Below are 26730 nucleotides of genomic sequence, written 5' to 3'. Positions count from 1 at the left end.
ATTTTTGCTTTCCAGTTTGACATTTGTAAAAGCTCATTGAAGTGAAGACTTAACTTTATAAGGTAGATTAAAAATAGATTTTGTATTAATTTGGTAGGACACAAGTGAAATGATTTAAAAAATAATGTATTTCTCTCTAATAACACTTCCTATTTTTTTTTTTATAGAGAACACTATTAATATCGTAGAGACAGTAAGAATTTACTTACCTGATACCATTACACACAAGTCATTTGATTTTAAAACGAGGAGAAAACTGAGCAGTTCGTGGCTCTTAACTTTTGTCTCATGGGTCTGTGTCCTGTTAAATGTGCAGATGGCTTTGGCTGTGATGAGGACTACGCCTGTCCGCAGTGCGAGTGCAGCTTTACCAGCGAGGAGATCCTTGCCGAGCACCTTCAGACGCTGCACCAGACGCCCACCGAGGAGAAGGGGTTCAAGTGCAAGCACTGTGGGAAGAAGTTCCCGGTGAAGCAGGCTTTGCAGAGACAGTGCGTGCAGTAAAGAACGTCTTTAACGTTATGAGCTAACATTCTGTTTAACGATCGCATTTGGTTTCTAACCCGTGTATGTGAGGCAGTCACGGACGGAAGGTTCAAGCGTCTACGCTTTTCATTGCCATTAACTCTTCTGTTCTTCGTAAAGCATGCCGGCTTTTGAAACATTCCGAGGAGCCGTTTAACAATTAAACATGGCTCATGCTAATCAGTCATTGTCCCCTTGATAACTTGCTGTTAAATATCAAGCCCATTGGTTTACTGATCTGAAATTCAGATATGCATCATTTAGCGGGTGCTTCGAGGTGACAGATCGAGTTTCAGCTGTCATGTCATAGTCCCTCGGAAATCAGTGAAAGGAAAGTTTAGGAGATGGAGGGTGTTCCGGGTATAAGGAACCGGGGCCGTGTTGAGAGGCACTGTTTACTTCACAGCAGTGTTGGAGGAGTCGTTTAAAGATGCATGTGTCTAGGATGTGACGATAAGGTGCAGTAAACGATCCCACGCGTTGCTCTGTGCCCTGTGTTATTTAAGTATTTATGTTAACAATACATAGTATTCTTTTATTGAAGCACCTCACAGGATCATGAATTATTCAAAGCAAGAAATCTGTAAACGTATTTTTAACAGAATGTCACTTCGCGTATGAGCAAGAAGTCTTTAACACAGACTTAATGTTACGTTTTTGATTCATTAAAGGTTCCGAAATACGTGAAATCTCATATTGAGACTTTTGCCACATGTTATATACATCTACTTTTGCTTGTGAAATTGGAGAGGAAAAATTTCTGCTCAAAACTTAAAAATGTTTAATTTTTATAACAACGAGCGATTGAACGTTTGGAAATTCTATCGTAGGCTCTTAAAACAAGCAAGGGCTATATACTCTTTAGTGAATAGGCTTCGGAACTACACTCCGGTCAGCTTTTATTGAATTTAATACGATATATTCTGCACCGAAGATACTTTCGCTGAGCCAGGTCTTGCAGTTAAGTTAGGTAACTACTAAAACGTGTAAAGGGCGAGAGAGGGAATGAAGAGAGAGGTCACGAGCACGACTTCATTCCACGTGAGACGTTTTCGGACGTTTTCCTCTCGGGTCTCCAGCCTCCCTTCCCTTTCTTCCGTTTCCCCAGCGTCCTCCAGTGCCCGGCGAAAACCGGTCGGCAGGATTCCTCGTGGAGCTCGCAGCGCTCCGCGTGCAGCTCCCCCTTCAGTTCCGCGTCCAGGTGTGGCATCGCGTGTTTGGATGGCAGTTATGTGACAGTGGGTCCCGTGGGGGCAGGCATGCTTTCGGGCTCCTTGGTTGGTTTCGCGTCCCTGGCTGCAGGACGCGAATGCTTTCCTCCGCACCTGCCCAGGTAACGCACGCGGGACCCTGACTCCTCAGCAGGGAGCGTGCGTTACGAAAGCCCGCCGGGCAGCGACGCCAGAGCCTCCTCGGTGCGTCTTCACCTGCCTCCCCCTGTCCCCTTCTCCCTGCCGCCCTGTAGCTGCGAGCAGCATCAGGAGGCCGGCCGGAGCAGAGCCAGGTTCGTGTGCAAGGCCGACAGCTGCGGGAAGAGGCTGAAGAGCAAGGACGCCCTGAGGAGACACCAGGAAAACGTCCACGCAGGTGAGACATCGCTGCGGGTCGCGGGCGGGCTCCCCGCCCCCAGGCTGCGGCATGGGTTCCCTTCTTGCTGGTGGGGACGGGGGGAGGCACGTGCCTCCCCACCGCAGCCGCGCGCGTGAGCGGGCCGGGCGGCGTCCTTCCTCTGAGCACCGCCGCGACGTCCGGGGGCTTCCCGCAGCATCCGTCGTTTCCCTGGCTGTGGGTTCACCGTGACCGCAGGCCCGAGCCGGAATCTGGTTGCGCTTGGTCGTCAGGTGCACGAAGAACGAATGTTTTTACATAATAAGTTTAATGTTTCGGCATATGAAATTTCCCTGCCAGTCGCTGCATTCGAAAACTACGAAGGGACGGCCTTCTGCCTTGATATTTTTACAGTAAGAGTCTATTTCTTAATGCTTATATTTCTCCTATATTGGAGAAAATTACTGGCTACTTTTTGACCTAGGAATTGAATGTTTGGATTAATAAAGCAGATACTAATTGAATTCTTTTTATGGCTGGATGGACAGTTCAACAAACAAAATGTGGCTGCCATTTCGACTTCATCTGGTTGGCACGTGGTCAACGTATTTTAGTTTAGGGAGCGAAGCCGTTGCACAGAGGTGAACAGATGGCTGTGTTGACAGAGCTGGCTTTTTATTTCCTCCGAGTCTTTTCCTTCAAGGAGGTGGGGTTCACAGAGCGCCCACCCCCTCCTGTAGCAATACTCTCCTCGTGTGGTTCCCTTGCCCTCGGCTTCTGGGGAATGGGGGGAACCGTGTCTCTCTGGATACGAGAAAAGCGGATTTATTTTTCTCTCATCTCGTTTATTCTCACGTTCAGAAGGAAAAGATAATTGATCCTCAGCTTCTGTATTCCGTGTTTGACCATTGTCCCCAAAGTGCCTACTTTCATGCTAACGTGACAGGAGCCGGTATAGCGCGACCGCTGGTCCCACTTCGCGCAGCGGGTTCGGGCTGCCCGTTTAGCGTGACAGCTCTGGGTGTGGAAGGCATGGCCCCGGGAAACGCGGCTTCAGGCTGGCGCCCGACCCTCGGACTTGACTGTGTTCTGATTTCTCCCTTTCCTTTTGGAGAACGTTTGGCCGATTTAGGGAAGGTGGCGTTTTTGTGTGTTAATTGTACGTGGGCCTCCCCTGTGCTGGCCAAGATCAGGCATAACTTCTTGACAGACCCGTCTTCATCGTTTCTTTTTTAAGCTGTTATGTCTAAAACGCTGTTCTTCATTTTCTCTGCCTTTGTCTGCAGTGTCTTGTAACAGATCTGTCGTGTCATTTTTAAAGTTAACTTTGCTGCACTAAGTGAAAACCCAGATGCTCGCTGAAGCTGTCTCTGGAAACCTGCATTCTCGCTCGCTGGGTTTGTGGACGTCAGGCTGTGCTCTGAGCATCAAGAAGCATCGAGGCTTCTTGTAGTTGGCCGTGGATATTGTGATGTTACTCATTCTGGAAGCTCATGGTGATTTTGTAGGAAATAATTGAAGGAAGTTTCTTATTTTTCTGCGGTGTGGATTATATAACGTGTGAAGCTTACCGCTCTCGGCCAGTCCCACGCCTGTCGCTGGGGTTCCACACAATCTATCTCTGTTCGTCACCGCTTTCTGGCTTCTCCCTTTCCTCGGGGACCTGCACAGCCTTCGGGGAGGGAATGGTCCGCATTCAGAAGAGCGACGTTCACACATGTGGCTGCGGAACCGTTTATAAGGTATTCTGGGAAAGAGAAGGTCTCGCTTTCCCACCGACGATGACGCATGTGCCCAGTTAGTGGTGTGAATCGATAGTGCTGAGGAGAGAGAGGCCGAATTTTTAGATGCACGGCACATTTTCCCGTCGAAACTGAGTGACACGTGTTGCGTAGGTTTTCCGAGCAGCTCCGGGTTGTCCTTCACCCGCGGTGTGCTGGGACGCACGGTGTCCGAGTGACTACATTTTCAGAACAGCTGTGTCGTCTCCTGCATCACCTCCCTTTCTTTGTAAGTTATGTGTCCCGCATATTTTCGAGGGTCGAATCTGAAAGTCAAATATCAGATCGCCCTGAATATAGAAAACTAAATTAGTATAAAGTCTAGTTATGGCTTTGGCGGTGCCGTTGTTCTTGAACTTGGGGAACCTTCACAGTTACACAGGACGCAGAGCGAAGGGACCGACTTCCTGAACCCACTTCCCATCTTTCCCGTTTGCTTGGATTCTGTGGACGCTGACTGCGAGGTTTTGTATTTCCGGGAAATCGCATTTATGTGCGTTCTCAGGGGATGATCATCAACTCTCCCCCTATTTCCTCTCTGAGGAGCTAGGGCTCCAGTTCCAGGATGAAGAACAGAAGATGGGAGGAGGAGAGAAACACCTAGAAACACTGAATCTGAAATGCTGTATCTCCTCTTAAGATTCTCATTTAAATCATGGTGGCGTTTCGTTTCTGTTTCAGGAGATCCGAAGAGAAAGCTGGTATGCTCGGTGTGCAGTAAGGAGTGTTCTTCGCCATCGAGCCTGCAGGAACATAGAAAGGTCAGTAAGGTAAAGGCGGAGCTGCTTTCAGTCATTTATGGTGTCTGCCACGTAAATGTTTAGCAGATTTTTTATATTGTAAAGAAAGGCCTTTGTCATTAATTTAAATACGAACGTACTCTAAAATGCAAGACTGATACGGAGAAGAATAAACTCTTGCAAAAGAATGTTTTGTGTTATTGTTTACAGTTAGTGGAAATATTTCTTCGAGGCAAAGGGTCACCTAAGTGCTTCACCTGCAACACCTCACCTGGTTTCGAGCTTGCCGTTTGCTCAGGAAGTATCAGTCAGTGAGGAAACCATGTATTTTTGTGTGTTTGTAATATGCTCTACAGTGGCATTTAGCTATTAACATGGATGCAGGTAATAGCTAACTCTGGTGAAACAGACAAAGCTCTATTATTCTAAAGAGCTAAATGAGATGTCCAGGTATGTCAGAGTGTTAATAGCAGAAACAAATTATTATATTGGGAGACGATAAACTTGGTATATTTTATAACAAGTATAAAACTTACTAAGTAATTATTTTAATGTGAAAAGTAAATATGAAAAGTAAATGGCAATTATTAACTCTAAAAACATTAGCAACTGGTTAATAGAATTTACAGTAGTATAGAATTGAAATAGAATTTAGATTTTCATTCATGTCATGGCAGAGTCCAAAGTAATTCATACTACATTATTACATTATTTCGACAAAGATGATATATAATACATAAATGATTATTTCCTACTTCTACATATTGTTTTTTCAGAGTATCTAGGAGCATGCAGTGTTTTCTTTTAGTGATTTAATACCAAAGGTACTAGTGAAAGTCAAATTTCACTTTTGTCGTGTTTTGTAAAATGAATTTTGTCCCTTTATTTGTATGTCAATGTATTCCAAAGTAACTCGACAGGTCTTAAAATTCATGTCATAGTCAGTCTAATAGCTCTAGCCATGTGCTGTGGACTTATCGCATACCATGCGGAACAGTTACACGGCTGTGTTAAGGTGTCTGTGGTTGTCTCCTGATGTTGAGGGATTTTGATATTTAGCACTAGACTGAGAGTCAGGATAGCGGGTGTCTTCCTGTCCCTAGCCCTCCATGTAATATTGGGCCTCTGTTTGTTTTCTCACTTATTTATTTATTTTTCTTTTTAAAATTATTATTTTATTTTTCAGTTGCAGTTGGCATACAATATCATATTAGTTTCAGGCGTACAACACAGTGATTAGACATTTATATAACTTACCCTGATAAATCTAGTACCTGTCCGACACCAAACATGGTTATTACAATATTACTGACTATATTCCCTCTGCTGTACTTTACATCCCCAGGACTACCTTGTAACTACCAATTTCTAGTTCTTCATCCCTTCCCCTTTTCCACCCCCCCAACTTCTAAATTGCTGATTCAATTATCTACTTCATCTAACCTACTGTTGATTCCCTCTAATATAGTCTTTATTTCAGTTACTGTAGTCTTCATTTCTGACTTGTTCTTTTTTATGTTTTCTATCTATCTCCATTTTTATATTGCCTGTTTGTTGAAGTTTTCACTGAGATCATTAAGTGTCCTTATAACCTTGAACTCTGTATCTGGTAGGTTGCTTGTCTCCATTTTGTTTAGTTCTTTTTCTGGAGCTTTGTTCTGTTCTTTCATTTCAGACATGTTTTTGGTCTTCCCATTTTGGCTACCTTCCTGTGTGTGTTTCTATGTATTAGGTCTCCCAGTCTTAGTAGAGTGGCCTTATGTAGTAGGTGTCCTGTGGGACCCAGTGGTACAGTATCCCTGGTCACCTGAGCCATGTGCTCCAGGTGTGTCCCTCATGTGGGTTGTGTGTGCCCTCCTGTTGTAGTTGGGCCTTGTTTGCTGTTTGCACATCAGTGGGAGGGACTGACCCCCAGGCTGATTGGTTGTGAGAACTTTCTGGTGGAGCCTTTGTGCAAGGGGTGACCCTGTGGAGCAGGCTTTGCTTTAGCAGGGCTCTGGGGCCTGCCCAGTCTGCCCTTTGGATGTGTCATCCTTGGACGAGGCCCCGGATGGTGCTCTGGCTTGGTCCAAAACCAGCCACTGAGCGTGCAGGCCCTAGGGGCTCCTGGGAGGGGCCCCACCACAGGCCAAGTTCAGCTGCAGCTTGTGGCTCCCCTGGGGCCAACTGGCATGAGCCACCAAGCAATCCGCAGATGGCTGCCACCTGCGCTGGGTCTAGAAGTGCCTGGGAGAGGCTAAGCTGCCAACCAAGGCCAGCTGCCACGAGTGCTGGGCTTGGTGCTGCTCAGCAAGTGGCACGGGCACGCCAAAGCCAGATGCTGCCTGTTTGGGGTTTGTGAACATTTGAGAGATTTTAGGAAAGTCCACAGTATGAGCCAAGACAAGTTATTTCTATGGAAAAGCCACTGGAAGTGGCTCAGGTGGGCCTGCAGGTTGGGTACGGTGGGGTCTCAGAGAATCATTAGGGCAATACAACCCGTGTCAGCCAGGTCGATGGAGACTCAGATATGGCGGCTGCCTGGGTCTTCCCACTGGGAGGTGGGAGGGCTCAACAAAGGAGTGATGGGCTCCACTAGCATTTCTCTCTGGGAGGAAGCCACCCCTCCAGCCCTGGCCATGCAGCCGGACCACTCAATTCTTCCCCGTGTGTCCCTGGCACCTTCGAGCTGCCGCCCCAGCCCTGGAGCTCGGAGCAAGTGAGTCTGTCAGCAGTAAGTCCATGCACGGGCCCTTGAAGAGGAGCATCTGGGACTCCAGCCTCCCTCCATTTCTCTCAGCCGCCATCCCCACTGTTTTTAACAGCTAGAAGTTGTAGGGACATTTCTTCCTGGCACTAGAACCCTGGACTGGGGAGCCCAGTGTAGGGTGGGACCCCTCTCTCAGAAGGGACCTCTGCAGCTGAGATAGCCGTCCTGATTTTTAACCGCCACACGTGGATGTGGGACTAGCTCATTCTGCATCTCTGCCCCTCCTATCAGTCTTGAGGTGGCCTCTTCTGCATGTCCTCAGCTGTAGAACTTCGGTTCAGCTACACTTCAGTTTATTCTCGATGATAGTTTACTTGTAATGCTGATGTGGTTGTGAGAGGAGGCAAGCACAGTGTTTTGCTACTTCTCCATCTTGACCAGAAATCTTGTTTTCTCATTTATTAAATGTGACATTGAACTGACCAGTGCTTTTTTATTTCTTCTCTGTCATGCAACTCTTTTTTTTTTCCAGTTTCCAAATGGTTATTTTATAAAATCGTTTAAAAATATGGAATACGTCAACAATTTGCGTGTAATTCTTGCGTGGGGGCCATGCTAATTTTCTCTGTATAAATCCAGCTTTAGTACATGTGCTGTGGAAAGTATCCTCTTTTCCATTTATTTTCTTAGTAATATACGACCTTTTTTTTCTCGGTAGATCTAAATCCTACCTGGTGGTGGTGGAGCGTGGCACCTAAGTTGTCTCTGCATAATATTAACAACTGATTTGCTCACGCCGTCTAGTCATATACATCTAATGTCTAATAGAGTTTGGTTGCAGTATTTCATCTTGCCAGTAGATGGTGCTTTATGACGATGACAGATTACATTATAGTCTAGCATAGAATCCTACATTATTATGTACTAGCCTACATTCTAGTACCATATATTATGATACTTCTTGGAAATTATTTAATTTGGGGCTTCAAATTTAAGTTATTACCCTCCAGATCAATGTATAAAGCTGGACATTTTACAAAATGTGCTTCACTTAGCATTAAGCTTAAGTAAATATAGTATTACCTATCATTTTCATTTTATTCTGATTGATTTATTAAACCTTTTTAGGAGTTTTGAAAATAGCTTCATCTTGGTTATTCATTATAAATAAGATATTTGGTGCAAAAATGCTTTCGTGCCCAGTAAATGCTGTATCTTATAATTTAGGGAGTATCCATTCACTTCGACCTTTAAATATTTCATGTTTCAGAAGCCATGAGAGTTAGGGAGTGAACAAATATGAATACTATTCTGCAGTATTTTATTTAACAGTTGCCATTTTGCCTACGTATCAATAATTTTAAAAATTATATACGCTGATTAAAATTTAATATTAAAAATGAAAAAAGTGAAATGCGTTTCATTTATGTGTGGCTGAGAAGGCCTATTATCTTTTCTAGAGTATCTTGTTATAAAAGTTATGTATTAGGTATTACAAAAACAGAGTTTAAGAACATAAACCTGTTCTTACTATCTTTAAATGAACATCGCACGTCATGCCATTGTTCCTCCAGTGTAGGTATTCAGCCGAAGCCACCGTGAGGGTCTTTGATGATTAAAAAGGCTGCCTTTAAATTGCCTCAGGCTGACGACAGTCTTTCTTCAGCCCCGCGTGGTACTTGCCTTCTGAGTGCTTGTGCGGATCCCACGGGCTTCCCGTGGGACTATGGGAACTCAGGACTCCACATATCCCTGATCACAAGAGATCCACTGCCGCTGGGCAGGGGTGTGAGTGCCATGAGGGGAAGGATGTCTTTCTGCTTCTGCCCTGTTTGTCTACCTTTCTCCTGCTTTTGGCGGCTGAGTTTACAGACTCACCAGGAGTCAGCTCTGACTCAGGCAGAAGGCAGGTCGGCAGCCCCTCACCCACCATTAGGCTGGGCATAGAACTGAGGCACAGACTGCTCACCTGGGTGCCGTCAGCCTCGCAGCAGGTTCTGTTTCCCTGTCCGGTCCCCTCTTTTCGTGGTCACTTAGATCAAGGGGCTACTTACCAGGAGACAGCCCTGTCTCCCCCTCGTTGCCCATCCCCACTGCTGTCCCAGGCCGGGCCTTCTGCCTTGGCCTGTCACTGTGTAAGGGCCCGAGTTGTTCTTCTGTTCGCCGTGGGTAGCCTCAGCGTCCTGGCTCCCCGCAGATGGGCCTTTGCTGGTCTGCGATTTAGTGTTGTTAGCTCTACGTTTAACGAGGTCGAAGCAAAAAACAGGACTTCACCAAAGCCATTTTTAAATCTTCAGCAAAACAGTGTGATGCTCTTGTTCCTTGGGGCGATCGGTGCCTCTAAAGCAGGGCTTCAGGCGGGACGATCCTCTGGGGACGCTGTGCATTGATTTCGCTGTACACCGGCCTCACACTTCTCATGCCGCCTCTCCAGTTTCCCAGATGTCATGTCTGGGAGGGAAAGAACCAAACTTAAGATTCAGTTCTAATTTTTATATTAGCCAGTTCTTTGCTAAAGTTATCCTCCCCTTATTCTGTTTGTTTGTTTGTTTGTTTATTTTCTTTTTGTCATGTTCCTGTTGTGTTAGAGGTTTACTGTGAGCTAAGTGTTTTTTAGGATCACGTATCTTCTTTTATTTAATGTTTTGTTCTGTACTATGTACAGTTAAGTTTAAGATACTATCGAAAGGAACATTATTACCTGTAGCTTACATATTTCCACTTCTATAAATGTGTGTGTAACAGAAAATATGAATGTATACTAGTATAATTTTTTAGAGTACGAATTTAATATGTACTAAATAAGTCAGCAGTATTATATATTTCAACTGTGCAGTCATATATTTTTAAATATGTTTTTCACTAGGTAACTTATGTTTATTGCAACTTCACTTCATATAGAATAGTATGAACAAATTAGGGCTGAATTATAATATATAGGTTGCATAGTGCAATAACAACTTTCCACATGTTAATACTTTTACTCTGAGCTCTGATTTATTTGGCTTTGACAGCCAATTTAACTGTCAATTTAACTTTTTTGCAGATTCATGAGATATTTGATTGTCAAGAATGTATGAAGAAATTTATTTCCGCCAATCAGCTCAAACGTCACATGATCACCCACTCAGGTAAAATGCACTTTTTTTTCATTTATATTGAAGTCACTACAAAAGATTCACTTTGTCATTTTCAGGAGCTCTCAGAGTAGTTATCAGGAGACCTGGCTATTAATTTTAGCTTGGCCGTTAACTAGCTGTGTGATTTCAAATAAGTTACTTAACAGTGTATTTATTAAAGAGCAAAGGTGTCCGGACTAAATAATTTAGAAGATTTTCAAAGCCAAGTTTCCTTTCAAGCTCCTCCTTGAGCCTCAGTTTCTGTATTCTTAATCTGTGAAATCGGATACCGGTTCCTACCCTTCAAAACTGCTGCGAAGGTTAAATGAGCTCATTTATGTGCTGTTTCAGCAGAGGCTCTGACACTGAGTTGGGGTCTACAGTTACAGCGCCTGCATTCTGGGTGCTTTTACGTGTCAGTAAGGTACTGATAAACGTTAGTGAGAAGTTTATAAATACGTTTTGAAAACGTAAATTTTTAAAACCATAGTTTCATTTTAAGAAATAGGTCTGTTATACAGATTTAAAAAGAAAACAGCTCTGAAAATAATTTCTGCTTTATGCTCTCTTTTAGAGTTTAGCATGTCTATAATTTGAGGCCATTGAAGTCAGAATGTTTTCGAATATCCATTTTGGTTGGTGATAGATAATAGATATTTTGGCAAATGAAAATAGGAAGTCAAAACAGGCAGCCTGCAGATAAGCTTTGCTTGAAACAAACAGTATTTTTTTTAATCTAGTTGTCAGCGTTACATGAATGTTGTATAAATGTGGGTTTGACACAATGACTAAGTGTGTAGTTTCTGCAGATAATTGGACGTCTGCCTGTGTGGGGTCCACTCGACTGAGCAGGGGGCAGGTCTGTCGTTCACGTCTGTCCCCGTGGGGCCACTCTTGGCGTTCAGAGTTGCGACCCTGACATAAGCTCACCCCTATCGGTCCCTAAAGAACAAGCTCGCATTTCCTTCGTGACTAAGCTCACACACCTAACATAGACGGCTTGGGCAGGAGATGTTTTCAGTTGTTTCTGAATGTTTTAGTCGACTTATCCATAAGAAGCAACATGAGGTAGGGCCGTTTCTCTTTATCCTTCACTTTATATAGATATGAGATTGTCTCCACTCATTTTTCACAGAGAAACGACCCTATAATTGTGAGATTTGTAATAAATCTTTCAAGAGGCTCGACCAAGTGGGCGCCCACAAAGTCATACACAGCGAAGACAAACCTTACAAATGCAAGCTCTGTGGGAAGGGCTTTGCCCACAGAAACGTGTACAAGAATCACAAGAAGGTAAAAGCTTATGAATATTGTCACTTTTTCCCCCTGCTGATTTGCTGACTTGATTTCCAATTGTTTACCTTTTAAGGAAGTTTCCATCCATCTGGGCAGGTTGTACCTGGGAGAATTACAGAAGATCTTGCTCTGACTTTGACCCCTCCCTCAGGCCATGACCCCGCGGCCCTCTGTCCACCATGCTCTGTGAAAACCGCCCTCCTCACAGGCCGAGTGCCACGTAGTGTTCCCAGCACCGTGTGGCTGCGGGCTTTATTCTCTTCCTTCTCTCTGTGAAGTTTGACACACTCGTTCACGTTCCATTTTGGAAATTCTCTTCATCTGTGGTGTCACTGCAGTTGGCAGTGCTGGATCTCCTGCCAGTGCCTCTGGACACTTGGGTGCCCCACCCCACCAGGAGTTTTATCCCGGATGCTGTGGCCGGACCACGTCCGTGTTCTCTGTGTCAACTGTATCCTCGCGGATGCTGTGGCCGGACCACGTCCGTGTTCTCTGTCAACTGCATCCATGACTTTTGCTGTCAACTCTACTGATGAATTCTCAGTGATTTATTCTTTTTAATCTCAAGTTTCAGATCCACATTTATTACTCATTTGATACATAACGCAGCATCATTTTGTCCTGATGAATTTAGCAGGTCCCACAATGGCCTTTCATTCTTTTTTGCCCCAGATAATCTGTCTCCTGGAGTTTCCTATTTCTGTTAATGACCAGACCACAGAATGATGCCTGCTTCTCTCTGAGGTCTGGGCTCCTTTCTGAAACTGGAAAGTAGTTCTCGGAGATCCTGCGCTCCTCATCGCCACTGTCACAGTCCCCATCCTGCTGACTGTTCATCTTCGTCACGTTGATACCCATCTGGCGAGGCTGCTGGTTTCTTGTCATTTCCCACTTCAGTCCCTCCTACCAGATAAACAGCCCCCAAACACAACTCCAGTGCCGCTCTCGTGTCTAATATCATGAGCGGGTTTTCAATGCCCGCGCGAGTCGTGGTAAGCACGCCTCACCCCGTCTGCAGAGTCTCTGCACCGCGACCTCTACCCGCCCTTCAGGTTTCCGCCCTTCCGTCCATTCTGTGTCGCCTCACGCAGCTGGACATCTGCCTTCATGCGGGTGGCCTCCGTACTTCCCCTTCCTCTTTTCTCCTAGGACTCTCTTCAAGGCATCTCTTCGTCTTCCCTATGGTTTCCGTTTGCATTTCCTACGCGTTACCTTTACTCCGGCTCTTGTGTTAGTTTTTATCTTACCTACTTTGAGTATGTAAAATGTCTGAGTCAAATTCATAAATTCTGTCCACAGAGATTCAGCCTCTTAGAGATATATGTTAAAATGTATGTGTGATGCGATAAATGTTTTCTTATTAATTTTGGTTGACACGTTTTCGCATGCTATTAAGTAACATGTATATAAAATCTTATAAAATAACTTGTTTTCTTACATGGACTATTCCACTGGAATTATAGTCATTTCAATATTTGTTGGGGCTTTTCAGAGACAACTCTTTTGAAATCATTTAAAAAGTTAGGATATCGATTTTGGATTCAGTCTAAAATGGGGGAGGAAAAAGGCGGATTTACCAAAGAATGGACAGGGTGGACTGCTACCGTCTCGAGTCGCCTCTGCCCGGTTTCTTGCTGGCCTCCCCTGCGTCTAACCCAAGCATCGTGTGTTCGGGGCGCGCTCACTGCTGCCGCGTGGGACCGCTCGGCTGTGAACTGCCCTGGCTGGCTTCCTGCTCCGTCCTTGCAACAATCTCGCTTCTTTCTTTGAGGAAACTGATCTGCCCACGTTTCCGAGTTTTTCGCAGTTTGGCTTAGGTGATGCGCCACGTGGGAATGTGGCACAGGGATTTTGCACCATCTCTCACACTTCGGGCCATAAATCATATGAAAGTAATAACGATGTCTTGGGAAGGATGGAAATAGCGGTGCCCATAATTTCCAAAGTGGAAAGCGCATTCAATCCTTCTCCTTAGACAGATGTGCTGCTGACTGTGTGAGGAGCCCAGCGTGTGTCTGGTATGGTTACGGGAAAGGTCCGAAATGGTCTCTAAGGGTTATGTGAAAGAAAGCCAATCAACTTGTTTTTCTGTCATTATTCATTAATGGCCAGTTAGGGATACGTAAGGAAATCGGAAGAAAACCACCGAGAGTCAGACTGATCTTTAGCATGACCAGAGGTTGTTATTTTAAATAAATCAATTTCAGTTCTTTTTTTTGTTTTTTGATTATGTAACTTAGGCATTTTGATTATACTGATTTGATTTATTTGGGGGTCAATTCTTTTGATGTTTAGATTCGCTTGATAAGGGAATACTATTTTTTTATTGCGATTATCTCATATGTGAAATTTTAAAAGAGCGCTTTCTGTTTCTAAAACTTAATTCCTTGTTTCATCCCTTTGCCAGTTATATAGGCTCAAAAGGTCAAAATTAGTTTTCCTTCTCCCCAGTCCTTTCTGACAATTATTTGACCAGATCGGTAGTTCTTTTTAGGATCTAGCTAAAATAAAAATTGGGTATGCGGATCCGAGTAGACTTCGATGCTTTAAATCACAGTTGGACAGACGTTTCAGAACCACAGAGACAGAAACGGCTCAGTTAGTCTCCGCCCTCCACTCGGTGTCCTGTCGGATCTAACGCAAAGCCCAGCTGAGGTGAAGTGTGCCTCCTGCTGCAGGCGGCAGGTCGAGATGGCCTGACCCGTCCTGGATTCCGGGGCTGGCAATGCTCGCTTGATGGCGGAAGCGAGTACAGAGGGCTTTTGTCCTGACAAAGTCATAAGCCAGCTCCTGGGGAACAGAGGTGTGTCTATTCAAATAAAGAACTCTTTTTTTTTGACCCTTTACACGACCTTCCAGAGGCAAACTTTAAAGACCTACGAGGCACTGCAGTCACAGCCTGTCCTGGAATGGTCCCACTGCGCTTCCTGTGTCAGCAGCTCACCCAGCGACTTCCACAGCCTGGGCCGTGGCTGCCTTATGGGTCTGAAGTCAATTTATGGGGTCATGCACAGCTATTAAGAATAGAGCAGAAAGTGTAAGAATAAGGGCCATTTAATGAAATAATGCGGGTCCGTGTGTATTTGTGTGCGTACACACGTGTTGGATTTTGTTGTAAAACGTATTTCTTTGGTCATGGTCCAACAATTTGAAAGACACTGCAGGACAGACTTTGACCAGGTGAAATTTTATTAGACCTTAAAAGAAAGGACAGACCTTTCTCTAAGTAAATCATGGATTAAGTTCTAAACCATAATATATGGCATGAGTTTTACAGAGTAAAAAAAAAAAAAAAAAGAAGTCCTTGAAAATCTCTTAGGAAGGTGCCAATTTGGAGTCTAAAAGACAGTCATGCAATAATTCCATCGCAGACACTTTTTCCTTCAAATTTGCATCAGCTTTCACTTCTACGCTCTAGGTGAAGCAGTAGGTGGTTCCTTGAAGGTGCCGTGTTCAGAATCACTTATCTCTGTATTCTAGAAGCACATTCGCAGCGGTGAGATGCTCACTTTTCAGTGGCAGACATCTTCTGAGTAGATAAATCCATGAAAAGATTATCCCCCCAGAATAAGATTTCAGGTTCTTCGTTAAACAGCGGTCGTGACGTGAGAAAGGGTCGCTTCTGAATCTGCGTCTGCGGTGTCCGCGGCCACATTCGCAGTCCTGCTTTGTCACGCTTGCTTTCCTGACTTCGTGACGGTGTTAGTGATCAGGGGTGCACTGGCAAATCACCGCATCCTTTCCGCACCAACCCAGTGGATTAGCCTGAGAGAGCTAAGTGCTTATGTAAAACTTATTCGAACACACTGCATTGTTCTCATATTCTACTATTCTGAACGCTTTCCTGGCTCCAAGACGAATGTTTGGCTTGGAGCTCGCTGCCAGGTCAGAAATTCCCTCTCATTCTCTGACTAATAGAGGAGCCTCCCTCCCAGCTCCCTCCTGCCCGCCCCCCATGCCGCCCACCCCCAAATACGAATTCCAGAGCCATGGCAAAGAATGTACCTCTTGGTGTTTGTCTGAACCACGTGGCTGCTTCAGAGCCCCCTTCATGCCCAGCCTGTTGGCACAGGCCTGGCCCCCAACGCTCTCGCCTCTAAATCTTGCTCTCTGCCTTAGCGCTTCAGCCCCGAGCTCTGCTCCCAGCCCACCGGGCATGGAACTTCTCCTTTGCCCTCCTGACTGGGGTTCCCGCCCGGCCCGGGGTTTCCGAAGCCACTCACGTCACCGGCCCGGTGGAGCGCGCACCCCCGGCTCTCACAGCCGCGAAGGGAAATGTTGGAAGAGAGGGAGGGGAGGTCTCTTTATTTTTAATTTAATTACAGTTTTTTGGCTTTTTTTTTTCCTTTGCGTAGACATAAGAATAAATCCTGAAAATCACACAGGAACACATGGTAATCAGTTATGCAGCCGAGGTTACAATCCCTGTCACTGGCCACTGTCTCCGTCCTGCCACAGGTCCAGTCCCCTCCCCCGGGAATACTCTGGGCTTTCTCGAATGCATTAGAAACTGGGCACGTTATTTGTCCAAATAATTTGGTTAATTATTACCACATCGACCACTGCATTCAAAGGCTGGCCACCCCGGTACCCAGAGGGTATTGTCATCCTCTGCAGGGCCTTTGGCATCGTCACTGTGAGGAATGGGTTGGAGCAGGGAGGTGAGAAATGAGAAGCTGAGGGCAGAGGTTGCTGGCAGAGCTGGGTAGGTGGGGGTGGGAACCGGGGAAGGTGACCCCTGGAAAGGGAGCGTGAGAGAGAGTCCAAAGTGTGGGACCCAAGGGGAATTTTCCGTGTGAAATGCTGCAGCTTTCGAGGTACCTCCTTCATGGCCCTAGGAAAGTCTCCCGGAGCTCCCGCCCCTCGCCCTGATTCTGTGTGAGAGGAAGTTCTTTTGGGTGGAGCCGGGAGAGAAGTACAAGGTTTCACCTGCCCGTCCCGGAGTTAAGGATATTCAGATGTACGGGGTTGTGTGACTCAAGTGTCCTTCAGGAAGGAACGTCTCTGCTTTGACGTCGTGACTTGGAGACTTACGTTCCGCCTGAGACGTGCTCGTGGGTGCTTGCTGTCCGTTTTTCTGTTGGACTGTTTAGACGTTCCCTCACTTATTTCTAGGAGCTCTGTAGATATTATGAATATTAATTCTGTGCTATTTTCGTTTCTGGTATTTGCCCCGTCTATCAACTTGCATCTTTTGAATAAAGAAGTTTTACATTTTTATGTTTTCAGATATGAGGTGAATTAGGAGTTTTGTGGCCCCCGAGTCTTGGCTTCTGAGTTTTTCTTGTTCCAAGATTAGGTAGATATTCATCAATGTTTTCAAAAGTCACATGAGTTTCTTTTTTTTTAATTAGTATTTTAATCCATCAAGAATTTATTTTGGGGTATGGAATGAGATACCGTTTCATAAAACCACGGCTATCACATTGTTGAATTTCTCTCATAGAAATCTGTTTTTGGACTCCATTCTGTTCCATTTAATTTCTGTTCCCTTGCAATATCACACTCTTTTAATATTTGCAGTTCGTAGTATGTTTTAATATCTGTGGGTTAAGGCCTCCTTTGTAGTTTGACTCAAGTGTTTTACATGGCGTTTTAGGCAAATTAACGTTAGCAAGTAGACTGTTTACCTCTGCTTCCTTTATGTTGTCTTGAGATCAATATCATATATTAAAAAACATCCCTTCGTCACAAAAGTTCTTAAAAATACTTAATGTAAATACTTGATTTCATTCAGACATATTTTGTTCTTTCCCCCTTTATTTCGTAGAAAGAGCAGGAAACAAAAACGTAGATCATTTTCCTCTAGAATCATTAAATCAATTCTCTAGTTTGATTATATTTCACATTTTTCATATATTAAAACATTTAGTTGTAACATGGAAATTTTAAATGATGTCCGCCATCTTAGCGAGTAGGCCATAGAAATTTGGAAGCTGAGTTAAAATAAATGGATAATTATTGCATTTTTGAAAAAAAGACACTCCTCTCTCTTCTATAACAATTTGTACCGTACTAGAAAATGCCACAAACGCGAAACAATGAAAGCGAGAAATGTATGAATGAGAACTTTAAAATTACAATATGCTGAAGTGCAGTATTTTCAGTAGAATATAAGCTTTGAACCTGGTATCCTGTCTTGTATGTTTTATACTTAAAATAAGAAACTGACTCTAATCTTTCATCTTTTGGTTTTAGTTTACATCTGTATTATGTTGAAAAATGGATTAGTTTTCACGAAGTTTCATTGAGAATATGTCCTCTGGTGATGTTGACACTTAGATATTTAGGTGGTGGCTTTATCTATCTATCATCTATCTATCTATCTATCATCTATCTATCTCTATCATCTATCTCTCTACCATGTATCTATCTGGCCTGACCAAATATTTAGAATCCTATTATCTGTTAATTTCTAGAGACTTATACTATAAGAAAACTATTTCCTATTCAAGAACTGGCATGAATTTTTAGAGAGCGTATTTTTTGATAGGAGTGGAATTGTTCCATTGTTGTTTGGTTTTCTGTTTGTATTTTAGGAATCTGTATTTGTTTCTCTTTGGAGGGCACATAAAGTTCAGTGTAGAATTACCAGTCGATTTAGCCATCGTGCCTAGCAAATTATCTGCCAGAGAAGCTGGCATAGTTATGATTTATGATGTTATCGAGGTTAAGATGCCTATTTTTATGCAGAAAATGCTGCTTTCCAAATACTGTGATGTATCTGCTATCTTCACATATATGCGCATTCCCTGTGCCCTGGTCAGGGTTAATCGAGGCTGTGGGATTTCGTGGTTGGCTCCGGGATCACGGCTTCGTGCTAATGGAGTCGTGGCTTTCAGGCAGTGAAAAGGTCGGGCTCGGCCAGGCAGAGCGGACGTTCTCCGCGGGCATCACCTGCGTGTCATAATCGTGCTTCCTTCTGAGAAACGAACCACCTTCTCTCGTTCTGAGCTTAAAGAAACTGGTTTCTTCCATCTCTCTCCGGTTTCCATTCATTTTCGTGAGAAGGAGGCCTTTTAAAGAAGCCAGTTACAAAGCTCACAGTAACAAAATTATTTCACAGACCCTGTAATCAGCCTGATGACACATTTTCTGTGGCTTTAGGTTTATTGTGTGATCCAGTGTGACAGTGATACGCTTATGATATGCAGATATCCTTTTTGAAAAAGAATAGTTCTAACCACATATCTCTGGGATATTTTCTCCAAATTTTTTCTTTTTTTAATCTCTCTGTATTTTTCCTGAATTTCATGAAAGTGTTCTTGCTTTGTACTTGACCCAAAGAAGAATACCATTTCCAGTAAATCTGTCACTGTGGAGCAATATATATTACTGACAGTCGAGGTTATCGTTTTTAATTGTGAATGGCCCTGGTGAAAATTTTATTCTTCTCTCATGAAATTAATATTTGGTCTGTAGGGCTAGAAATGTGCTAATTTGGTAGTTATTACATAAAAATTATGCTGTAAACCTAGGCAGCATTTTGAGACATTTTATTAGGTGTTATAAGTAGTGCAACAAATTTCCTGACGTGTTTTCTACATCTGCAACAGTGATCAGACTCGGTGCGTAAGAAGACACGTACGAGCTCATGGACGAGTTCATGTGTTATGTCAGCCGGTGTCGGCGTCATCGGTGACTTGGCATTTAAATGGGAGGGTGTGCTATAGCTCACAGATGATGCGATTCAGTGAACAGCTTGTCTTCCTTTAGAGAAGAAAACTGGAAGGCCGAGTCCCCTTTAAAAAAACTTAATTTCATCTGGTGCTTGTAAAATCTACCTCGGAGACAGAGTCCTCTGCCCACACGTGCCAGCGTGTTCCTGGCACCTCACTCAGATGAGATGGACTCTGAGGGTCTTGAGCACGATGGGACGGGTGGGGGCCTCTGCTGAGATGGTCACGTCATGCTGTTGCAACTCGGCGGTGTTGCCGTCTTTGTGACAAAAGCATTCGCTCCCCTGGCTACGCACTGACGGCTCCTACTTAGAACACGCTGTCGACTTCAGGCCCGTGTCTCGATGCCGTGGCTTTGGTTGGGTTAGCCTGGCTGCAAAGCATGTCGCTGTCCAGGTTCTTTCACAGTGAAGCTGTTAAGCATGTCCACAAGTTCATTTGTTTGTTTCATCCTGGGTTTGGATCAAAAGGAGGCAGGCGTCGGGGCGGGGTACGGGCCCCCCGGAACGCCCTGAGCGGCGGTGTCTCTGGTCCGCAGACGCACTCGGAGGAGCGGCCGTTCCAGTGCGAGGCCTGCAGGGCGCTGTTCCGGACCCCCTTCTCCTTGCAGAGGCACCTGCTCACCCACAACAGTAAGTCCGGCGCGGGCGGCGGGGTCGTCCAAGGCCCCTCTCGTCTCGGGGGGCGGGCGTCCCTCGGGCGTCCCGCGGGCGTCCCCTCCAGCGGAGCTCTCATCTGCCTTCCCTCACGCCTTCCTCCACCCCCGCCTCGTTCTCCCGCCGTGAGAGGGATCGTTTGATGAGACATACGATAAGTATGTCATCATTTAAAGTTTGTGTATAAAAAAACATTTCCTGTGTTCGGTAAGGTATCTTCGAAATTTGTTCTAAAAACGGACCTTTTGGTCCTGTCTCGATGCAACGATCGACATCCCGGGGTGCTGGAAATGTTTTCTGTTTCGGTCCGAGCGGCAGTTATGGGGGTGCCCTTGCTGCACACTCGTCGACATACGTGCAGTTCACAGCACGATAGATGTCCGGACCGCGGGGACACGCCGGGCTCCCTGCAATGTGGCGGGGTTCGATGAGTTGCATAGGATCAGGGTGCACACCTAACCCGGGCTCCAGCTTAGTGGGGGAACAGAGAAGGCCCAGACGCTGAGACCGGAGGGGCCCTCGGGCCGGGGGGCCGGCAGCGGCCTCCCTTCCCTGGCAGTGGCCGCGTTTGTCCTTTGGTTTAAGTCATGCACATCACACCGAAACCGTCCGCGTGGCCCTCACACCCAGGGCTCTCTTTAGAATACCGCGGTTGATAGTCGGACCCCCCCATTTCAGAGAAGATGTCACTGCTGAGCCGAATTTTATTTTATTTTATTTTGCAACCCTTGGTTGACCTCACAGATTGCAAGGACCTTGTGAGCTTACAATCCCTTATTTTTTATTTTCTACGCCTACAGCACCTGGTCTTCCTAGGTGGTCTCCCATCCAAGTACTAACCAGGCCCGACCCTGCTTAGCTTGAGCCGAATTTCAAAGTGAGTCTCTGCTCAGACGTCGAAGTAACCAGAGAGTCACTGCACTGCCGTGCCGACAGTCAAAGTCATATTTATATTTCTTGTTTTCAGTCGAGTTGTTTAGTGAGTAGAACATCCTCTGCACACAAAGTTTCTACTGCTGATTAAAATTTTAATATTTCTGAGGAAAGCAAAATAATTAATCAGTCTCGACGATGGGTTGTACAGATAAGATAGTACCCTAGAAGTAATTTTCCCTGATTGAGTATCTCAACTTCAAAATAATAAAGAGATTACGGCTCTTATGAATGCCGAGTGGGAAGTTATAATGAAATTCCTCTTTGCCCATAGAAAAGACAGTGTCGCGATCTCTTGTCTTTCCTCCGTCACCTTTCGACTCTGCAGAGGTTCTCGGTGTGATTTTCTGTTTTCCGTATGGAAACAGCTTCGCGCCTGAGGAACCGAGGTTTCCATGCAGCAGGGGGAACCTCATTCTACTGCACGACCATTTCCTCGAAAACAAATCGCCGTGACGAGATGAGGGATGTTAGCACGGGGGTTTAGACCCGGGAGCCTTCTCATTCGTACTCTTGACTTTTGAACTTGGCCCGATGCGCAGGAAATTTTTCTTCTGGTAGACGAAATTTTACTTCTAGTGGCAGCAGGGGGTTTTTGGTGGGAAGAATCCGACGCTTTTGGTGTCAGCCGACCGGCTCTCGTCCAGGCGAGGCGCGGGCTGAGGCGGCCGCGCTGGACGGTGCATGCCCGCGTCGTAGTCACCGTGCCGTCCTCGGCACGCTGACCGAGGCTTTCCGAAGCTGCTCCAAGACGCGAGGCTCGGAAAACCGCCTCTGTAGCCGAGTAAGAGTGACTCAGGCTGAGGCTGGGGAGCGAAATGGACGGGAGAGCCAGAAGTCCTGACTCACTCGAGTCCGCGGCGGCCCCTCCCCAGCTGGCCAGGCCACCTGCACGCCGTCCACCAAAGGGACCGTGGTTGGACTCGGGGGCATTAGGAGGGCCCCAGAGCCCTCTCACTCTGCTCGATATGGTCCTTTTGTCACGAAAGAGCCTTCTTCCCTCAGACCCTACCACTGCCCTAGAAACTTACTTTTAAGGAAAGTTCGTGGCACTAATTCAGGCCCCACATTTTCCAGCTGAAGAGACTGAGCTTATGGGAAGATTAAAGGTCGTCCCCGTGGTCACAAATATGGATCCAAAATTTGTTGTGAAAAATTCCCTTTTATGGTCATGATAATTTGTTAAAGCTAGAAAGCCAACTTCCTTGGGGGAAAGCAAGACTAAATCTGGAATACCCGAGGGGGGAGTTAGCAGGACCCCGTTACAGGGCATCTTATTTTTCTCTTATTTGACTTTGTAATTTTCTAAGGCGAGAGGACTTTCAAGTGTCATCACTGTGAGTCTACCTTTAAAAGGAAGGACACCTTAAACGTTCACGTCCAGGTGGTCCACGAGAGGCACAAGAAGTACAGATGCGAACTGTGCAACAAGGCGTTCGTGACGCCCTCCGTGCTCCGAAGCCATAAGAAGGTGAGCGAGGCCGGCTGGGAGTGTGCGTGGACGGCACGGCTAAGCGCTGTGGGCGTATCTGTTACTCACCACGCGATGGTCAGTTTTACGTTAACTTACCAACATGTTTACTCAAAAGGCATGATTTATATCAACTGTTCAGAAAACGTCTGTTCTTCATTTTTTTTTTTTCAGAAAAAAAAAATATGTTTTTTTACATGAAAACAAACGTGGAGTTCGGTTATGACTCCACACCGCCCTGACCTCTGCCGACAGATGGTCAAAGTACTAGCCAGTGGGAGCTTATCAATTTTTATAGATTTTTGGGTTAACACTGGTCTTTTTTTTTTTTTAAGGGAATTTGAATGGTGTCTTAATAATTTTATTTTTCAAAGCTAATTCAGATGTCGATCGCCACTTGTAGCCGAACTCTTCCTGGACTGAAGGGTCCTCCATCTCCAACCTCTAGGACCCAGGAAGGTCCCCAGCAGGCCCTTTGTGAGTTTTTGCTCAACTCAACCCAAACGACGTTCCTGGTTTGGATATTGTCCTTTTTGTTCTCTATTAGTTACCTCAAGCAAATCCGCAGGTTATTTTCGTTTGTTAAATATGTACATTGTAGGTACATTTTTAAGAGAGCAAAATTCTTACTGTAACGAACACAGCGAAAGGTTTTAATGCGGACTTTAGAAATGAGTGCAACGAGGTGGTTTCCTGCTCCCCACGTGGGCTGCCGAGCGACGTGAGACCGCGCTGCCACTTCGGGGTGCGTGTTGAGGGGGTGGGGGCCTGGCCTCCACACGCCTGTTTGAAAAGGAGTGAACGGAGCGACCGTCTCTTCCCGCAGCTTTAAGGCCCAGTGATCACGCCATCATCTTCCCCTCTCAAACCTCAGAGGAGTCTTCCAACTCTCTTTGCTCGAATCACCTTTTCTTTGCATGAATGTAACGAACGTCCCTTGTGTTTCAATCAATGAGGGAGAAGTATAGTGAGCTTTCAGGAGAGACGCTGTCGTCGTCCGCAGTAACGGGACGTCGAGTAGACTTCCCAGGGCATGGTTCATGTCGTCTCGCTCATCGACACTGTTTTCAGTGGTCTGTCTCCATGCTTTCTTAGCCATTTTAAGATTTTTAGTATTATACCTTCAGCGTCTGTTAGAACCAGCTAACCAAATTCTGCATCTAATAAGATATACGTTTTTTTAATTAAAGGCACATTTTAATTCTTCTCATTGATATAGCTTTAATGTCCTTTATCTACTCCTGGCAGGTAAGTTAGGTCACATAAGTGAACAATGAAATACTTACATAGCAGCAAAAGAAATCATGTTATAAAGACAAATGAAGGTATTTATTGCAGTTGCCTGGTTGGAATAATCCAGTGTCGTAGTAATAGATACCTAGAATTTCTGAACGACTTTACACTATTAAAGAATTGCTGCGTTTTGCCCTTTCTGTCAGGGAATGAGAACAGCATAGGTCTGTGGTGTGTTAAAATGTTGCGACATTGACTTTAAGTGGAGCCACAGTGTGGCGATGGCTGTCACTGGTGTGAAGAATGTGCGGCCGTTTCGTGTAAGAACTTGTAGCGAAAGTAGACGTTTTGGTGCCTGCCACGTGAAGACGCAAGGGGACATCTGTGGTGGAGAGTGGCCTGGGCCGGTGTGGCAGCTGATTAGACAATAGTTCTCGAACCTGAGTCTTATAGAAGCCCCTTTCAAAGGCAAAACAACGTAAAGGACACTGGTGTCGACCGATGTATTTACTTCATGGCTCTTTAAAAAATTACAAATGCGATGGTAACATCTAAATACAAGAGTATGACTCAAATGTGAAAACTTACAAATTAAATACCAGTAAGGCTACAACACCAGTTACATTACGTTTAACAATCAAGTTAATATGGAACATGAAAATGTTGTGCTGATCGGTGCTTCTTGGAGGTGTCAGGTGGTGAGGTGATTCCCCCCACTTTTTTCCCTCTGGGAAAGTGTCATTAAAAAAAAATCTCCTATTCTTTGCCAGTCACTTGCATAAAAACAGATGCAAACACAGGCCCCAGGAACTCTGTTCGGTGATGTCCCCTCAGATGACCCCGCTGCTTTGCTCGATGTTAAATCATCATTGAAATTAGAAAATTCTAAACCCGTTTCCCGGAGAATGCAGGATGCCGGAAGTAACTGTCTTCCTCTCCTTTCTTTTCCCCTTTTCCCGAGTTGGAAAGCCGTGGGGCTTGAAGGGGCTCCGACCCTCGTTTCTGGAACGGCCTGCGTGGGTGTGAGACAAGCTTGCAACGCTCGATCTGTCTCCTCTTTCTGGAGAGGTCGTTGGGCTTTCCTTGAACTCTCTAACATTTTATCGAAAATCGCTTTAAAAAAATCCTTTCACTCTAAAAGTTGCAGATGTGTGGCGTTTTAATTGAACATTGTGTATTTACAAAGGGGTCACCACCACAAGTCTGGTTACCCTGTGTCACCATACAGGTCACCCCTTCGCCCACTCCGACGCCCCAGCCCCCTGAACACCACCGCTCTGTTCTCTGTATCTATGACGAGCTTGTTTTCATTTTTTTGCTTTGTTTGATCATTTGTTTTCCAGATTCCACATATGAGTGGATTTTATGGTATTTGTTGTTCTCTGACTTATTTCACTCAGCATAAGTCCCTCCAGGTCCATCTGTGTTGTCACAAAATGGCAAGATTTTATTTTTTGTTTCTCAGTAGTAATCCATTGTACGTATCAGCACATCTTCTCCATCTGTTCCTCTGTTGATGGATATTTAAGTGGTTTCCTTATCTTTGTTATTGTAAATAATATCGACACAAGAGTAGGGGTAGCTTCGGTTTGTGTCGTTCTATTTCTAACTTTTCGAGGAGCCTCCACACCCGTTTTCACGGTGGCCGCCCCAGATTACATCCCACCGACGGCGCACGTGGGCTGCATCTTGCCACGTTCTCGCCAGCACTTGGGATTTCATGTCTGACGACATCCATCCTAACAGGTGCGAGGCGTCAAAGCTCGCTTTCGATGACACTCATTTATCTGTCCTTATGTCGTTGTTGTTGTGGTTGTTGTTGTTTATGCCCAGATAAAAGATATGTTCAGGGCAGGAATGTTCTTTCAAATCGATTGCTCAATTAGTAGCTTCTGATATCGAAGGTCAGATCGGATTTATATTCCTCGTTGCAGCAAAATTAGCCCAGTCGGACAATCACAGTGCAAGTAGCAGATGACTTTATCAAGGTTAATTCTGTCCTCAAGAGTTAAATGCACCCAAAGAATGTGAAAATGCCCCTCAGGAAACGTGTCTTGGCAGCAGTAAACCAGCAGCTGTCGCCTTGTTCTGATTATGTGGTTTTGCTAGCGTACACTGGTTTTGAAAATTTAATCGTTTTGAGATGGGGGCTCTATAAAGGCTTAAAAAGTAAACCGCAGAATTATTTTCAAATTAACGCAAATGTACAATTTTAAGGTTTGGTTTTTTTAAACCAGCGGGAATACCCATGATAAATGGTTTAAAATCTCACTGTGATATTAAATCATTTTAAGGCAACATAATCCTGGAAGAAAGGATTTGGTCAGAGGCACTTAATCATGCTGACCTAACTCTTTCTATGTCTCTACAACCCCCTTCACCTCGCCCCACCCAGACGCACACGGGAGAGAAGGAGAAAACCTGCCCATACTGTGGCCAGAGGTTCGCCAGCAGCGGGACGCTGAGGGTTCACATCCGCAGCCACACAGGTAGGCAGTCACACAGGCGGGCGGCCACGCAGGTGGGTGGGCACGCAGGTGGGCGGGCATGCAGGTAGGCGGCCACGCAGGTGGGCAGCCGTGCAGGTGGGTGGCCACGTAGGTGGGTGGGCACGCAGGTGGGCGGGCCACACAGGTGGGCGGGCCACGACTGGCGACGAAACCAGTTTGGAGGAGTCAGGTGCTCCCAAGGAGACCCTGTGCCACAGAGCATCTCCCAGATTCAGGATTAATCTTGGCTTTTTTCTGTGGAGTTTTACAAAATCCAATTTCTTAGTCTAGACACCTTGTGAATGTGTAAACTTTCTCAAACCAAGTCAAGTATCTAAAGTGGGAACGGCGTGGTGAGTGGTTGCGACAGAGCTGTGATTTCATTCGCACGCGAGTCTGCCGGATGCAGTGGGGGGCGGCCCTTCGCTTTTGCAGGAGGCCGGGGGGGGTCTCCTCTTACAGGTGCCTAGTGGGAACCTGACAAAGCGCCGTCCTCTGGAACCTAAAACCGTCTCGGTGAACGTCTCCTGCTCCGTTACTCTGAAATCCGTCGGCGGGTCCGGGTCGCCCA

General features: G+C 45.5%; 1 protein-coding gene and 1 non-coding gene across 14 annotated transcripts in view; one reads left to right on the top strand and one right to left on the bottom strand.

Moving 5' to 3' along the window:
* PRDM5 (PR/SET domain 5) overlaps positions 1-26730 on the top strand; it is a 102629-nt gene that overhangs the window by 41916 nt on the left and 33983 nt on the right. For 8 of the 13 annotated variants that reach the window (XR_005656524.1, XM_039879524.1, XM_039879519.1 and 5 more), the window contains 9 exons: positions 317-491; positions 1634-1726; positions 1991-2112; positions 4536-4624; positions 10330-10414; positions 11538-11695; positions 19916-20009; positions 22277-22437; positions 26066-26159. Coding sequence is in view for 12 of the 13 variants with exons in the window: in XM_039879524.1 (XP_039735458.1) it covers positions 317-491; positions 1634-1726; positions 1991-2112; positions 4536-4624; positions 10330-10414; positions 11538-11695; positions 19916-20009; positions 22277-22437; positions 26066-26159 (1071 nt within the window). In the remaining variant the exon portion in view is untranslated. The remainder of the gene's footprint in view (positions 1-316; positions 492-1633; positions 1727-1990; positions 2113-4535; positions 4625-10329; positions 10415-11537; positions 11696-19915; positions 20010-22276; positions 22438-26065; positions 26160-26730) is intronic. The other 5 variants (XM_039879525.1, XM_039879520.1, XM_039879527.1 and 2 more) reach the window with 3 other exon arrangements.
* Positions 7846-7949, bottom strand: LOC120616287 (U6 spliceosomal RNA). The gene has a single exon (XR_005656571.1). It is a non-coding gene; the product is annotated as a U6 spliceosomal RNA (small nuclear RNA).

This window comes from Pteropus medius, unplaced genomic scaffold (assembly GCF_902729225.1).
Source record: "Pteropus medius unplaced genomic scaffold, Ma_sr-lr_union100, whole genome shotgun sequence".
Taxonomy (NCBI): Eukaryota; Metazoa; Chordata; class Mammalia; order Chiroptera; family Pteropodidae; genus Pteropus; species Pteropus medius.
The sequence above is the reverse complement of the archived record's forward strand: the minus strand, read 5'-3'. Positions and strand labels throughout refer to the sequence as shown.